Source organism: Artemia sp. Qi Xiang Cuo, chromosome 5, assembly GCF_049724085.1.
Source record: "Artemia sp. Qi Xiang Cuo chromosome 5, ASM4972408v1, whole genome shotgun sequence".
Taxonomy (NCBI): domain Eukaryota; kingdom Metazoa; phylum Arthropoda; class Branchiopoda; order Anostraca; family Artemiidae; genus Artemia; species Artemia sp. Qi Xiang Cuo.
The window spans coordinates 79,931,671-79,949,387 of record NC_142798.1 but is presented as its reverse complement, the minus strand read 5'-3'; the positions used below and the strand labels follow the sequence as shown (position 1 = coordinate 79,949,387).

General features: G+C 36.4%; 1 protein-coding gene across 1 annotated transcript in view; it reads right to left on the bottom strand.

Annotated features, from left to right (window-relative positions):
• Window positions 1-8,550, bottom strand: part of LOC148952588 (protein transport protein Sec24C-like) — a 53,162-nt gene extending 44,612 nt beyond the window's left edge. Inside the window, exon 1 of the mRNA XM_089089963.1 lies at window positions 8,443-8,550. Coding sequence (XP_088946089.1) covers window positions 8,443-8,445 — 3 coding nt within the window. The 5' untranslated portion in view covers window positions 8,446-8,550. The remainder of the gene's footprint in view (window positions 1-8,442) is intronic.
• Between the last annotated feature and the right edge of the window lie 9,167 nt (window positions 8,551-17,717).

Genomic DNA, 17,717 nt, shown 5'->3' with positions numbered 1-17,717 from the left:
GCAGCAAGTTTTTTTGTGGTTAGAGTTGTGCCACTATGGATTGGGTTGACAAAGAAGATAGAAGATTAGGAGAATATTGACTAGAAGCTGGACTGGGACTCAACTACTAATTGAATTTGATATATCACCACTAACAAGAAATGTATATGAATCCATCAACACCTTATCTTGTTGGCAATGTGACTTTAAAGTAAGGCTCTGTTCCCCTTTCTAGGCATATGTCTAATCCATACCTAAATTGTATGTCCATAAATTTAGCATTCCTACTCCCTGTTTGATATTGTTGTTGTCAAATTGTATCATCTTCACACAAAAATAAGCTGAAGACCAAAATGAGCATGAATTTTCTTTGGGGGGCAAGATTTTTTGAGAATCAGTATATTTGAAAAAACACAAAATTATGAATTTTATGTGAAGTGCAGAAAAATCCCAAGATTTTAGATAATTTTGCAGTGCTTTAATCATACTTGGATGGTCTATAAACTTAATATAATTATTTGCTGCACTTGGCTTGTTCTATTTTCTTGAAATCAACAATCAAACTGGCCCTTCATGTAAAAAAGGTGATTTTCTCTTTTATTCAAGTCAGAGGATTTCATGTTTTCTGAATTGTTTTTTTTGGCCATGCCAATTCCAATGGTATACTTTTTATTTTGACCCAAGGCAATTTTTTAAAGTTTTTGGGTTATTTTTCAAAACTCCCTTAGATTTGTAAATAGCCTTTTACTATTAAGACTAATCTAAGAAACATACTATTAAGACCTACACAAAAAAGTTATTTTCCTTGTTGTTCAAGACAGTGGACCTTAACTTTCCTGAGCTGGGTTTTTGGCAATGCCAATTCCAATGGTGTCCTTTTTGTTTTGATACAATACATTCTTTTAGGGGTTTAAGGCTATTTTTCAAAATTTCTTAAATTTGTTAAAAACATTTCACTATTAAGATGTGGCTGATCCAGGGGGGCCAGGGAACCCCCCCCCCCCAGGATTTTCCTGGTGCCCTCTTTGCTTGTTTTCTTATCGTCCCTCTTTTTTAGAACAAGTTTGTCAATTTGTTCAATTATTGGCACCTTTGTCACATTGCCCCCCCCCCCTCCAAAATTTTTCTCATTGATGCCCTTGTCTCATTGAACCTACCCCAAGATTTTGCTCCAGATCCGCCCCTGCTATTAATACTAATTTAAGACCCATACTATTAAGACTGATTATTATAACCTATACAAAAAAGTGATTTTTCTTGTTGTTTAAGACCAACTTTCCTGAATTGGGTTTTTCACCATGGTGATTTCAATGGTGTACTTCTTGTTTATATCCAATGCAATTTTTGGGGGTTCCAGGCTGTTTTTTCAAACTTCCCTTAATTTTTTTAGTAACATTTTACTATTAAGACTAATTTAGTAATAGTTACAAGTCCTGAACCAGCTAGAAATGGGAATTTTTCCACTAGCCTGGTAATGTTTTTGATACTATGGGTCATGGCTTGTCCTTGAACAGGTGAACTGGCCAAAATGAGAGACCCTCATTCAGAAGCAATGTTTGGATGCCAAGTGAGGCAGAAATGCTTGGCCCTACTGCAAGTACAAGTAAGTAAGCAAATTGCAGCTAATGCTGTAATTATGATGATGGTCTGTTTCCCACCAAGTTACAAGCAACAAGCAGTTTTTTCCAAAGCATTATAAAATAGCAGTATATTTTTTGTTTGTATTATTAATTATTTCCATTAATTCAGTCATTTAGTTCATCTTTTTTAACTAATTTATAAACTGAATACAATCTTATTATTCTTACTTATTGAATTTAAATAATGAGTGTGTAAAACTGTGGTGCATTGTCCTGTAATTTCCCCCCACTCAATTTTGTACACTAGGTCACCAAAAATGTAGCATGGTTTGCTGGTTATTTTTTAATATCGGATTTCTGTCTCATAACATAAATTTTCAGTTATAAATTAACTACTGATGAAAAATTGGGACAAATTTACATTGTAAGACAAAAATCAGTTAGAAAAAAAAGAAACATCATTCAGTTTCTTTTCAATGATCACTCAAATGTGATAACCACACCTGTAGCAATAGTTTACCACCCCCTCTTCCCTTATAAGGCTGGATATGGCCCTAGATTATATGCAAAAGTTTGCAAATTTTGTGAGTTGGTATTATTTTTGTGCTTATTTTGCATCATAAAAAGAACTTTTGAACCCAGTCCCGTCAGGGGGATGGGGATGCAAATGGATAGAATTCTAGATGAGGGGCGTTTTGCTATCTTGGAAAGTAGTTTGAGTGAGGAAAATGAAACTTTGAAGAACGTTTTCAAAGCTTAAGTTATACCCTAGGAAGGTATAATACTTTGCATCTTACTGTCTTTACTATTCTATACTTCTTCTTTAAACAGTTTCTTAGACCATGCTGTCTTTCCATATATAACTAAAATAAAAACAAATTGAAAAAAAAGTAAAATCTAGACAGAGAACTTTGCAGAAAAAAAAACTTTCTCTATAAATAATAACAAAAGTCTAGATATTTTAGTTTCAAATGTGGAAACCTTTCAAGAAGGCTTTTGTTAATTGTATAGCATTTGTATTTTCCATATCTTTTATGTATGTGTTAGTTTTTGTAAGCTAGCTGTTCTTGTTTTCTTCTCTTTTTTTCCAGTTGATAAAGACCTGAAGCTAAGAAAAAAAAGACTTGAAGCTAAAATATTTGGACCTATTATATGTATTATTATTTGTAAAAAGTTTTGTCTTATTCTAAGTTTTGTTTATTCTTCAGTACTTTTATTTCATTTAATTGTCATCTTCTTTAGGTATTTCTAAAGGCTAGAAAATCTGTATAGAAGACTAGGTTTACAGTTGTCTTAAATTTGGGGAAAACTGTATATTTATTTTATTTTTTAGTCTAGTCTTCTTAGATTCTAGGCTTTGAAAATATAATTCCAGTGAATTGGGCCTGTTTAGGATTTTCTTTCTCAGATTTAAGACACATTTTCCCAATTTCGTTAACAGCTTATAAATTTCAGTAAAGCTATAGAGACAAATTAATAAAAGATTATATAGCTGACATATGAACAATGTGAACACACTCATTAATCCCTTTTTTATGGTCTCTTCAAATACAATAATCAATTCACATACAAATTAACCACTGATGGTTACATATGTAGCCCTAATAATATATTTGTCCATTGCAGACTAGTCATGCATTATAATTCCTATATTAAAATGGTCATTCTCTCAATCTGGACTTCATCTCCATGTATTATTGAGTGCAAAATTTATCAAAATATTATTTGAATTGATTTTGGAATGTGGAATAAAAGGGAATGAAACATGATATCTGATTAATAGAAACATCCTGTAGGCTATACTATAAAGTACAAATTTCATTGTTTTCTTTTTGTGTTAATATGTTCATTGTGTTATATATGGGGCCATCAGGGGGAGGGGTGTACTTATGAGTGAATTGATTATTATATTTGGAAAGAGCATACAATAAAGGATTGAATTGAGTATTGGATTTTCATTGTGACAGTTATGAAATCTTGTATATGTTTACCATTATGGGGCAGAGGATACTTTTTAGACCTCATTTGTTCTGGATATCTATTTCAGAAAATTTTAATTTTTAAGCTAAAGGATTTATTAAAGGTCAGTACCTTATAGAGAGAGGCATTATTGATACTTTCAATGCTCTTATTAAGTTATAACTTGGATGCTAGTTTACAGTTAGGCCTACTCAGAAGTAAACAGTATAAAATTCAGAAAACAACCTTTAAGAATCCTAAAATTCTTACTTGTATCATTCCTAAAAGCACTTCACTTACTTTATCCCCACCTTCCCTTTAATGTGCAAATATATAGCACAAATTATATATTTTCCATGTGTTTCTGTTTCCTGCTATCCTTGATGCTGTGTCTTTGCTATCAAATTTATTTGAAGAAAACAGTTATGTATGACAAAATACATAGGAAATATATACAAGGCATATTTTTTAAGTAAGTACCATTTTGGAATTAAAAAAAGACGTGCAAAGATATCGCAATAATTTTATTTTTACATGAAAGCTTGTACCTTAATCTACTTTTCTACATAATTTCCGTGAATATTGTGGCACTTGTCATAATGTGGCACCGGTTTTTGTATACCTCCTCATAAAATCCTGCCGTCTGACTTGTTAACTACTGTATCACAACTGTTTTGACTTCTTTATCGTCTTGAAGACGCAATGTAACACAATGCAATACAAGACACTACAAGAATATTGAGGAAACCAGTCACATATTGATGAAATTGTAAAGCGTCTGTTTTCTCTCACATTTTCTTCCACTTTCTGCACCAAATCTTCATTAAAGACCAAAGGACGTCCACTTGGTTCTTCATCATGCACATTTGTGCGGCCATCTTTAAATGCTCTCACCCATTTCCTTACCATTCCATCACTCATAATGTTTTGTCTGTAAACTTGACAGATCTCACGACAAATATGGATTGATTTTACGCCTTTAGCACTAAGAAATCAAATAACAGCCCGTACTTCAGATTCGGCAGGAATCACGATTGTAGGAGGCATCTTAAACACTCAGTAAACAACGTATACAATGAAGAATCAGACTGTAATGGCGTCAGTGCGTAAACAAGAGATGTAGATAACCAACGCGCATGCACAGAACGCCAACCGTAGCGCTGCAGCAGCGGAATCGCAAAAAGGTACTTACTTAAAAAACATGCCTCGTAATTTGGGCAACATATTTGAGCGGTATTGTTTGTGCAAAGGAGCTAAGTATGTGAAGTGCTTTTAGGAATAACATAAGTAAGTATTTTAGGATTTTTAAAGCTGTTTTCAGAATTTTATTGTGTTTCCTTCTGAGTAGGTCTCACTGTTTTAGTTTTTTAGTAAGCCTACTTTTTAAAAGATTCTTATTCTAATTAAATGGCTCTTTTGTTTCAGGACTTGTTCTTACATAATTGGAAGAAACTGTTAAACTTTAGTGCACAGAGCAAGGTCATTTTAATGTTGCTCCTTATTTTCAGCTGAAAAATCTTGTCTCTTTACAAGATTTTTTTTTTAAGTAAGGTCCATTTGAACATAAGTACAAAATGAAAGATCATTTCAAAAAAGTAAGTTTATTTTCAGAAAGTACACTTTTGGAAGTACATCTTCCAAAAGTGTACCATTTTGGAAGTACATCTATTTTTTGGCATAGTTACCAAGTTTTTTCAAACACTTATCATACCTCTTACCTAATTTTAAAGTAACCTCTTCATAAAACTTGCTGTCTTCTCTGATAACTAAAACTTCACATTGTCTTCATTACTGCTGCCACTGAGGTAGCAACCAGTTGAACTGGGGACAAAACATGGGTTTCACATATTATGCCAAAAATCAAGGCAACAGGACATGGAATGAAAACACACACACTCCCCTGTAAAGTTGTAGGCCAAACAGACTCTGTCCCAATACAAAATCATAATGTCAGTGTTATGGAACAGACATGGTATTTTGTTGGTTGACTTCATGTAATACAGAAACACTATCAATGCAGAAGCATACTGCAAAACCCTCAGATTGTTCTGTAGTGATTAAAAAAAATAACTTGTCAGGATGACAAAGGGAATTGTTCTTCTTCATGACAATGCAAGACCTCACACTTCAGGTCAGACCTGCAATTTTTTGGACAATTTTGGCAGGGAAGTTTTAAACAACCCATTCTACAGTCTGGATCAGCAACCACTACAATGATGACAATTACATAGAAATGGCAGTGAATACTTGTTTATTGGAGCAGGCAGCAAGTTTTTATGAAGAGGTTACTTTAAAAATAGTTGAGAGGTATGGTATGTGTTCAGTATAAAAAGCAAATCTTTTGATGCATTGTTTGTTTGCATTAAGATTCTGTGTTTTAGATTTTTGGTCAAGTTGCTCCTTATTTACAGTGTATTACCACAAACTGTTTCACTTGATCTTTGGGCCTATTCCGAGTTTTTGTCACCTAATTCAACTACTGCTTAATTATAAGTAAATGTGTCTTTTGATTGTCTGGAAATGTCCTTGAGGTAGACTGCACACCAGATGGGCTGATGTTATAAATCAAGACCTCTTCAACCACAACATCAACCCAAATAAGGCCCCATCTTTAGCCCTGGACAGGGCTGCTTGGAGAAGACTGACAGTGCTGTCAACCCGTTCCCTCTATACTCATGACCCTGCTGAGCAAGAGCATTAAGTCAAGTAAGTCAGTGTCTTTTATAAACATGGATAGTAGGTGTCTAAACTTTGATATAAGATAGATGGTTATAGATAGTAGGGCTTGCTTGATGGTTAGGACTGGACTAGTTAGGATTGAGAAACTATAATCTAGGCATTTTTTTAGATCTAAACTTTAAAAAAGTTAGCCTACTTTTATATCCTAAATTATTAAATACAACTACTTTGCTTTGCAACATTTGCCTCAGATTGAATGTAGCCATGATAGTGTCTGTGTATGATTTAGATACTTTGTTCTAACTTTAAGAGGTAAAGGTTAAGAATATTAGCTCTCCAGGAGACATACTAGAACAAAATGAGAGATATTCTTAGATTGCTAATTTTATGATCTTTTTTATGATTTTCTTTGTGTTTTTGACAATTCATCCCCACCCCCCTTCATAGCCCTAGTCCATACAGCAGTAGTGTAATTTTGTCAAAATTCTGGAAGGGAGGGGGCAAAGTTGGAGCCAATTTTCCAAAATCATGTGAAAATGAGAGTAAAAACCAAAAAAAAACCTATTTGGTACCATATAGGTACTATTTAGTACTATAGAGGTACTTTATAGCATTATAAAGGTAAATATGTACTAAAAAACTGACCTGTTTCTGTTGATGCTTGAATTATGTAGGTTTATCTTATTCTTAACAAGATTTTTGGAAGAAAATAATTTCAGCTGGGAACTGAGGTCTTTTATAGATTAAGGATTTCACTGTTTTTCAATGGTTTTTTGTAAGTTTTTTAAATGACCTAGAGGTATATAAAGGAGAGGGAAGGGCTGGGGATGAAAGGTCAGATACACAAACAAAACCATTAAAATGAGCAATCTAAAACTGTCTCTCTTTTCTCCCAGCATGTTACCTTCTGAAAAACTGCTATTTCTAACAATAACCCTTTAAGATTCCCTGTACAAGATTTGGCAGCATTTCCCAAGTTGAGGCTCAAGCTTAGAGTGTGTCCATGATTTCTACTTTAGATGCTTTTGGATGTCTTGGAATGGAGCTAGGTTAGGAAAATGAAACTTTCAGGGATAGGTCTACAGATTACATTATGTTCTGGGAAGGTATTTTGAAGTACTTACCTCTACTCCTCCTCTCTCTAGAGGGTCCTGACCTTTGATTACCTTTAAACATCTGTGTTATAAAAGTGAAATCTTGCCAAATAGATCTTATGCTTTAATGAAGTACAACAAAATTGTATTCAGCTTCACAACTTTGCTCAGTAAAACATTGATATGGCTTAAAGTTCTACTCAAATGAGAAGAACTGCATTTTCAGAACTAAAGCCAGAGAAACAGAAACTGGTAACTGAAAATTAAGGCAAATGTTGTTTTGTCAAAATTTCAATAAGTATAGACTTGCAATGTAGGCAATTTGGTAAATTTTTTGTAGTTTATGTTATTGACTTACAAATAAAGTAAACATACCACTTGATGCCTTTTTTTATGCTCTTCCTAAATATAATAATCATTTTTGTCAGAAATGAATTTTATCCCCAACCTTATATATACCAATTCAGGGTATATATTTGCACATTAGAGCGGTGTGGGGGTAAATTTTATTTCTAATATAAATGGGAGGTAAGTTTAAACTTTACCCCCAACTCTAAATTTTTAAATTAGCCAATTGACCAACCAGTATTTTAAGCATAGGAGTCTGGCTGGATATAAGGAAACATATTAGCCTAAGAAGACAATTCTTACTCCATAATATGGAGAATAATCCTAGTTAACACATTTTGCAGGGGGAGAGCCTTTATCTTCAACTTTTTCCTTGTTTTTTTAAGAAATCCATGAATTTCTTAGAACCTATATAGGCTATTCACAGATTAGGCTATATACCCCACCCCCCTAATGTGCAAATATTTACCTAGAATTGCATCCTCAATCTAAATATAACATCCCTTTGCATCATAAATGACCTTTACTCCCATATTAGCCATGTGGTGGATGTCCAATTGTCTCCTATCCACAAAATTTTCCCTAGTTTCCAGAACAGCATCATATCTAAGCAGTTTCATAGAAACATCAAACATAATTAGGTGATTGTTAGGCTATTTTTTTCTAGAAATGTACTTTTACAATTAGACCTAACTCTTAACCTATCTTCATAGCCTAACATAAAAAAGCTTATCCAAGAAGTGATTGTTTAGCCTACCCTGGGTTAATTATGGCAAAATACACTGAAGAAAAGAAAGAATTACCATAATTTACTTGAATCCAAGTCTTTTTATATGATAAATTGTGGCTAAACCATGCACTTTAATTAAATTTGTCTTCTATTTTAGCCTAGTTCCAACTAGCGTTATATTCTTTTCTTCTATGAAAAAGTACACGTCACCTTAAAGGTGTAACATAAAACGAAGCTTGTTCTATTTACCCTGCATTCAACAGAGCTTTTTGAAATTAATTTCAATAACTTAATTATAATCCTAATTATTATAAATGAATTTCGGTACTTAATGGTTATTGGAAATATACCCAAAAAGTGAAGTTAGGTTAATCCTAATGAAAAATAACAAAACATGATGATAAAAGAATACTTAAAAAACAAAGTTATGGTAATCTAACCTAACGTAGCCTAACTTAACCCCCCTCCCCTCCAATAAAGTGCAAATATATAGCCCAAATTATAAAGTCCAATGCATTGTATCATTCATCATTATTTTTGTAGTTATGAAACTTCGGTTTTCTGAGACGCAACCTAAGCGTAATTATTGAATGTGTTTCCAATAACGGACAAGTACTTGAATTTCTTATAAAAAAAAAAATATCTTGTAAACCTATAGAGTTTTTGAAACTAACCAAAAGCCTTGTTCTTTTACGCAAATATATGTATTTTTAGCTGCAAAAGGAAGCATAACAGCTTATAAAGCTCTGAAGCAAATAATTAATTACGAAAGTTTCACAAATTGCTCTTGAACGCAAATCAGTGATTGCGATTGGCTATTGACCGCAAAAAAATCACAAAAATCAATTCCAATAAGCTAAACTTTTGATTTTGATTTCCGTTCAAATAAGGCATTTCTCGATATTCTAGGACTGTTGTTTGATCTTCCTGAAAAAAAAAAAAAAAATAAACAAGCATCCGTGAACTTACCGCTGGCAAATAATACAAAATTCCAATTTTTTGCAAATGGGCACATAAAGCTTCTGCAATAGGGTTCTCAGATACGCTAAATCTGATGGTATCATTCTCATTAAGAATCCTTGAATGTGACGGGTATCTTCCCCCTTTTTTGAAAATCAGGCAAATTTTCTTACGCTCGTAGCTTTTTATGGGTAACACTAAACTTAATGAATCTTATGTACGTACTTCGAATAAGCCTAATAAGCCAATTTTTTTGATATGTCTATAGATGTCAAAATTCTGTTTTTTAGACTCCTGTTTTTTTTTTTAGCAAATCATTAATTACGAAAGTTTCACTAATTGCTCTTAAATGCAAATCTGTGATTGCGGTTGGCTACTGAACGCCAAAAAATCACAAAAATCAATTGCAATAAGCCAAATCATTTGGATAAGATTTACCCCATGTTCTGAAAGCTTATCGTGATTTATTGCAGTGACTTAATGAATAAGCTTAATTATAAGGCTCTATTGCATGCACAAAAAAGGACTCCTTACAAAAAAAATATTGCTAACTCTTATGACCTTTAAAAATAATAAAAATTATTGCTGTCTTAAATTATTAGATAAATATTCCAAGAATTTTCCATCTGTAAAAGGACAGATTGGCAAGGTCGTACCCAGGATTTTTTTCGGAGGGGGTTTTACTAAAAAAAAATTCGGGGGGGGGGGGGTTACACAAAAAAACTCAAAAAACGCATACAAAATTTGTTTATATCCATTTTTTTCATTTCTACGAGTCAGACAAACATTTCGGGGGAAGGGGGGTTCAAACCCCCCTAAACCGCCTTCTGGGTATGGCCTTGCTGACTGGTATCAAACGATTTGATAAAAACTATTGTTATTTTTGCGAAAGAATCATTCCTTGCCTATTCAATCAAGTTAAGGAATGGTGTAAATTGAGAAAAGGGCTTACTTTATTAAGAACTTTTAACTTACTTATGTCCCAAAGGTCCTAATGGATCGCGTTCAGGCTTGGGGCCATTTCCTTTGTGATGTTTTATTAAGAAAGTTTCTCATTTTGCTCACTTTATACGTTTTTTCAAGGGGTTATTTTTTTTATTATCATTCCTTGGTTAAACGAGATTAATTTGCCGTTTCCTCGTCAGTAAGGTGAAGTTAACATTACTTCTATCAAACTTTGAAAGTAAGGAATGGATTGGAATTGGACACTTTTTTAATGTTAAATAAAAAAAACACGTTTTTGAATTGTAAGTAAGGAGCATTATTAAAACTTAAAACGAACAGAAATTATTACAAATATGAGAGGGGTCACCCCCTTCTCAATACCTTGCTCTTTACGCTAAACTTTGACTTTCTGTCCCAATTATTTAAGAATGACTCATGAAACACATGGACCACTTAATTAGAATAATAAGCTTTTTTTTTTAATTTAAAAAACTTTAGCGCAAAGAGCAAGGTATTGAGGAGGTGGCAACCCCCTCATATTCGTAATAATTTCTGTTCGTTTTAAATTTTAATGTTGCTCCTTACTTTCAATTCAAAAAATGTGTTTTCTTATTTAATTTCTGATCGTTTTTAAATAAGGCTGGAAAATCCAGCTCCCCCTCCGTGGAAAATCCCCCACGAAAAGTTCTTCCGTGGAAAGATCCTCCCATGTAACCTCCTCCCCCACCCTAAAAAGTTTCTGTGTGCTTTCCAATAGCCATGTAAACAATATGCAAAGTTCATAGTTTGTACCCCTCCCCCAGAAAAAGTAGGGGTTCAAGTCATCCTCAAACATATAGTTGTTAAATCTCTCGAGTATGCTGAACAAAAATATGGTTATCGAAAAATTTTGATCGGAAGACTTTGGGGGGAAAATGGTCATGAGCGGGGGGATAGTTGCCCTTCAATATTTTTGGTAACTTAAAAGGGGACTAGAACTTTTAATTTCTGTTCAAAAGAGCCATTTCTCGATATTCTAGGATTGTTTGATGCCCTCTTCCCTGAAATTAAAAAAAAAAAAAAAAAAAAAAAAAAAAAAAAAATCCGTGAACTTAGGCTACTTCTGGCAAAAAATACAAAACTCCACGTTTTTGCAGATGGACACTTAAACATTCAACAATAGGGTTCTGAGATACGCTGAATCCGATGGTGCGATTTTCATTAAGATTCCTTGAATTTAAGAGGTATTTTCTCCCTTTTTTGAAAATCAGGCAAATTTTCTTAGGCTTGTAGCTTTTGATGAGTTTGCACTAAACTTAATAAATCTTAGATGCTTTGAATAAGTGTAATAAGCCAATTCTTCTGATATGCCTATATATGTCAAAATTCTATTTTTTAGACTTTTGATTGCTGTTGAGCCGCATCTCTCCTTACTTACAGCTCGTTACCGCGAACTGTTTGAAAACAGGCCTAAAGAAAAAATGAAAAACAAGGTGATAATCCAATTTACAAATTCTAAAAATTCCCGTTCCCATTTGAGGTAAAAAATCCTTTGAATCCAAATCGAGAGTTTTCTGTCCAATAGTGTCAAATTAAGATTTCAACTTCTTTCTTTTAAGTTTTAAGTGAATTTGGCGGAATAGAATTGAAGCCTATTTTCGTATGTTTATAACACCTGTAACACTTAGTGCATTTTACACATTTAGGATAAGCAAACAAATTGAATTCATTTAACCTATATATTCTTGTCAAACCTGTATTTTAAAGCTTCGGTTACAACTGACCCTGGCAATGATGATTTCTCATTCGCTAAAGAGGCGTATCACACCGGCTCACATAAAGTCCGGTTCACATAAAAATATGTACATAAACATTCGTATAAGCATCCTAAACTAATTAATCTAATTTAAAAAAAATCACCTTCTTTCAACACCCCCAGGATAACAGACACCATCCAAATACAAATCCAGCGACCCCCTTTGAACCTGCTCCTGCCCGAGCCCTATAATCCGCCCCTCCCCCCTCACAAAAAAGAAGAAAACAAAAACTGATTTCCCCAGAAATACTCTTTTAATCTATTTCTAAATTAGACTTTAAAATAAATATGGTAGAATAAATTTACTATATGATATATCTAGGGGGTTTCACAGTAATTCACAAGCTAAAAGATATACATGTCAATCCATCAAATATTTTTTCCAAAAATAATACTAATCACTTCAGTTGAAAATTCTATTTTGAGCCCTAAAAAAGATTCCAAGAATATGGAGACACATTTGTTTTTTTGCTAGTACAGCTAAGGTAAAACATACCATTCGATTAAAAATACAACTCCAAATTTAATCGAAATTGCAAAAATAGCAACAAGTATACTCGGAAAGAGCACTGAATACGCTTCAAATGGTATGTTCCTATTTTGGTCAGCGAATCAATACAAAAACTTTAAAATCATCCCCCTTATTTACAATTTGATACCGTGAACAACTTTTATTACTTAAGTTCATTTAACAATCATTAGAGTAATCATTTTAATATTGTGGCAATCAAGAGGGGTCACTTCCCCCGGTCGCAGAATTTTACTACTACTAGCCTCCTTTTTACACCCTCGAGGTTTTTTACACTTAAAGCTTCGACTAGGTGGCATCATTTGTATGCGCTTAGACTAATGGCGCAGTCACACATAGCGGAAATCCGAGCAGGTTGTGAAAACCGAGCCGATTTTCCGATTGGTTTTGTGCTTGAAATTTCAACTTAGACTAATGGCGCAGTCACACATAGCGGAAATCCGAGCAGGTTGTGAAAACCGAGCCGATTTTCCGATTGGTTTTGTGCTTGAAATTTCAACTTAGACTAATGGCGCAGTCACACATAGCGAAAATCCCAACGGATTGTAAAAACCGAGCCGATTTTCCGATTGGTTTTGTGCTTTAAATTTTCTCTACCTTTCGGCTAGAAAAAATTTCAAGCACAAGATGGTCCGAAAATCAGTTCGGTTTTCACAATCCGCTTGGATATCCACTATGTGTAAACACACCATTAGTGAATCTTAAGCAAACAGGAAAAGAGAAGAACCAGGGAATAGGATATTAAACTCTCGTCAAAACGGTGTTAGAAGGTTTTAAAACTGAGTTGATAGATCTTTGTCTCCTCTCCAAATTCTGTAGAGCCGTCTGACTATCTTTTCCCTTTACAGAATATTTTGATTTCCCCCCTCTTTTTCCCTTGTAACTGGAAAACGGAGGAAAAGGTTAATGACAGAGCATTTAAAGTAACAAATTCCTTCTTCTCGCACTGGGAAACCCCAGAAAACAAATCTTGCAGACTGCTGTACATGATCTTTATTTTCCCCCTGTAAGTGGAGAAACGGGGGAACGACTTATTAAACAGCAATAAAAAAAAGCGCTTACTCGATCTTCTTGAACCCAAGAGCATCAGGAATGCCATTCTCAGCATCAAAAACTGCCGGTTGTAGATTTTCGAGTTTTCCCTTGGATTTTCCTATTTCCCCCTGTTTTTCATCTTGGGGACTTTAGGTATGTTGTACAGAATTTTTTTTCTCTACTAAATGGTGTAGAAATCATTTATATCCAATTTTGTTCCAGATCGTCAATTTTTCCGTAAATTTACTGGCCTACATAGGGCAAAAGTAGGGGTTGGCCACTAGCCTAATATTTCCCAAACATGTCTTTTTGTCTCCTAAATCCAACCTGTCCCCTATCACCAACAACAAATTTTAAATCCTCTCGATTCAACCCAAGTTTAAAATAGACTTCCTCCCCTCAGAAACTCCTTAGCTCGAGAGTAAAACCTCAAAGACCTAGATTGGTCCTTCTGGGCTTGCCACTCTTGGATTTCTTGGTTGTATTTTTTAGGGGGAGGGGAGAGGTGATTGGGTTATAGGGCTGAAGGGAGGAGTGGTCTGAAGGGGTGGGGTGGATGGAGTTATATTTGGATGGCGGTTGTTACCCTGGGGTGTTTGAGAAAAGGTGACTCTTTTTTTTTCTTTTATATTATTATCTTAATTAGTCTTGGATGCTTCTAGGAATATTTATGTAGCTTTTTTTTCTTTTTTATTATTAATTTAGGATGGCTTTAGGAATGTTTATGTAGTTAATCGCTACGCGTTAGCAAAATGAATATTTTTTCATAGCGTAGTGATTTATATCTGTAATAGTTTATATTTTTGTTTATTATGCAAACCAAACTTAAAATCAAGTCAAGTTTAGGGTTTGCTCGAATTCTTTCCATGCTGACACGCTCTCAGCTATCAGATTTTTTCCTACATTCCACGTCCCCGACAGGCCAAAAGGGCCCAGTATTTTCTTGACCTGATTTGGCTACGAATCTCGTCCACCGTCCTTCACATCCTAAATAAGCTGACTTAATAAGTCGAACTCTTGGTAAAATAATTATTTTCTTCCAAAACTTCACTATTCTAATCAGTTTAACTCACCTTAAAGTGAAAACGGAGGTGGATAGAGGCGGATGGAGTTCGTCCGGAATGAGGCAGACTATGTCTGCTGACCACGTGCCTCTGGATATGGGGTTTCCCCTAACTAAACGCTCCATGTTAATGGGCAGCCTCAACCTGATGAGGTGGGTGGAGCCCACCCCAGGGACTCTCAGTATCTAGGCAAGTCCTAGCTCTAATTAGATCCCAGGCCTAGGGTCAGTTGGGTCTGCACCCCTCCGCCCGGAAATTTCACCGCAACGGAAAACGATGATACTGCCTCGGCCTCTTTTACCTTCCACGACCCCAGCATGTCCCTGGACCGATTTCAGACCATCGAATAAACCTTCTTGACCAAGGTGGAATACGCCTCACCACCTGGAACGTACTCACACTCAACTTTCCTGGAGCTAAATCAATGCTTGCCTTCGAGCTAAAACGCTTCTATGTAGCTGTGGTTGGGCTTATGGAAACCCGCCTTGTTGGAAGAGAGTCCAAGAATATTGGTGAGCGATATCACATGATCTGGTCTGGTGATCCAAAAAGCAAGACAAATGGTGTAGGCCTTGTGCTGAACGCCAGAGCCAAGAGATGCCTTCTCTCCAATAAAAAAATTTCAGATAGAATACTGATGGATTAGCTCCACACAAGCATGGAAAGTGGACAGTTATTGTATGCTATGCTCCCGCATGGGCACCCATATATTGAATTCCAGGAGAGGTCTTACCCTGTCTAATTGGCATTTTTAATGCTATATAATAGAAATCTCAAACCAAAAATATAAAAATAAGTTAGCATCATTCAGCCAGGAGTGGGCTTGTGCCCTCTCTTGCTCCCCCCCTTATGGGCACCCATGTACTCCCATCAATCACAGTCCTGCGGAAGTGAAGGATCAGTTCTAAGCAGAGCTCTCAGTGACCCTGTCTAGAGTCCCACCCCACAACATTGTCACTCTTCTGGAAAACCTTAACACGACTGTTAATGACAGGGAGGGCGTGTGGAGGAATTTTCTCGACCCTCTGACTCCGGATCCACTGAATGACAACGGGCAAAGACTCCTCTGACTCTGGAATATGTATAATTTGGCCATACCAGACACGCTCTTTAAGAGACGAGATATACACAAATTCACTTGGTATAGTAATGACGGCCAGACAAAGAAGATGATCGATTATGTTATGATCTCGGGTCTCTGGCGCTCATCAATAACAAATTGCTAGACTTAAAGGTCGGCTGAGCTTAGAAACAGAGAACATAGGATGGTAGGTGCCACGCTGAGGCTACGCCTGATAGCGCAACCGCAAGAAAAACGGGCTCCCAAGTTCGATCTGAGTAGTCTGGCTACATCTGAGATGCAACAGAAGTATGTTCTCGATATCTCTAACTGCTTTAGCTGCCTCCAAGTACTGGATGACCCTGAAGTAGCATGGAAGTCTTTCAAAGATAACATACTCAAGCAGACACAAGAATAAACCCTGTAAATCCCAGGGGACTCTGTCCGTGATCAAGCTGTGCTGGAAGGCCGGCTTAGCAACGAATATGCCATAGTACAGACGACTCAATAGCCTTTGCAATAGCCTACTGCACAGAGATAGGAAGAACCTTTTCGACAAGAAAGCCAGTGAACTTGAAGATTCTGCAATAAAAGGAGACACCTGCTCCCTATATAAACACCTCCGCGGGCTGACGGAACAGAAGACTTCCACCGTGAGCCGTGTTTTGTCTGCTGACCGCAGCATGCTGGTTGACACTACAGGCTAACTCTCCGCCTAGAACAGTCACTTCTCAACACTTCTGAACGCCGAGGCAGTTGCTTATCCCGACCCAGATCTGATTAAAGCAGCCATGGCCACACCTGAGTCTACTTCCGACCTCGTATCGCAACCGTTTACCACCTCTGAGATCCAAAATGCTGTAAAACAGTTAAATAACAATCGAGCCCCTGGTGTCTGTGGTATTTCTGCAGAACTCCTCAAGTACGAGGGTGCAGCAATGATTCTGTGGCTCCAGCTAATCTTCTCAGTTGTATATACGACGAAAAGCATACCGAACGACTGGCGTGCTGGCATCATATTGCCGCTCTGGAAACGCAAGGGTAGCTGTCAAATTAGCTCCAACTATCGTGGTATCACGCTTCTTTCCGTTCCAGCTAAACTCTTCGCCATGTCACTCCTGGACAGGTGCTCCAACTTTTTGGGTAGAAAGAGAAGAGTCCAGCAAGCCGGGTTCATGCCCGGTTGGTCGACGACGGAGCAAATTTTCACTATGCGCCAGTTGATCGAGAAGACGCGAGAGTTCCACCGAAAAGTGTACATCGCATTTGTGGACTTCAAGGCTGCCTTCAATTCTGTTAATTGCCTTTCACTTTAGCTGATACTGCGAACTAAGGGCCTACCCCAGAAATGTTGCTCACTTTTTGAAAAGCTTTATGACGATATGGAGAGCTGCGTGCAAGTCAATGGAAGATGCAGTCCCTTATTCTCGGTGAAAACTGGCGTCCGGCAAGGTTGCACTGCCGCTCCTGAGCTCTTAAACTGCGTCATAAACCATGTTATGACCAGCACGACGAATCGCCTTCTGTTATTTCTGCAGTTCGGAGACCGGCTACTCTCTGACGCTGACTTTGCCGACAACATAGCGCTAGTTGCTGACACCATCAAAAAGGTCACCAAAGCTCTCCAGGTGCTTTCAGAAGAAGCCTTGAAAGTTAGATTGAAGATCAACTGGCAGAAAACCAAAGTTATGCTCCTTGAGCCCCCACGTCCCGTTCTATCGTAAAGGAAGTCAACATCAGAAACAACTGAGTAGATGTGGTTGAACGCTTCACTTACCAAAGATCTATTCTGTGAGGGATGGCTTGATCACAAAAGAGCTTACATCTCGAATAGCTAAAGCTTCGGCACATGTTGGGAGGCTGAGCAGCATCTGACAAAAGCCAAACACAAGCTGCTTTGCCAAAATGCGCATTTACAATGCATCAGTCAGCACCGTATTGTTGTATGGAGCGGAGCCGT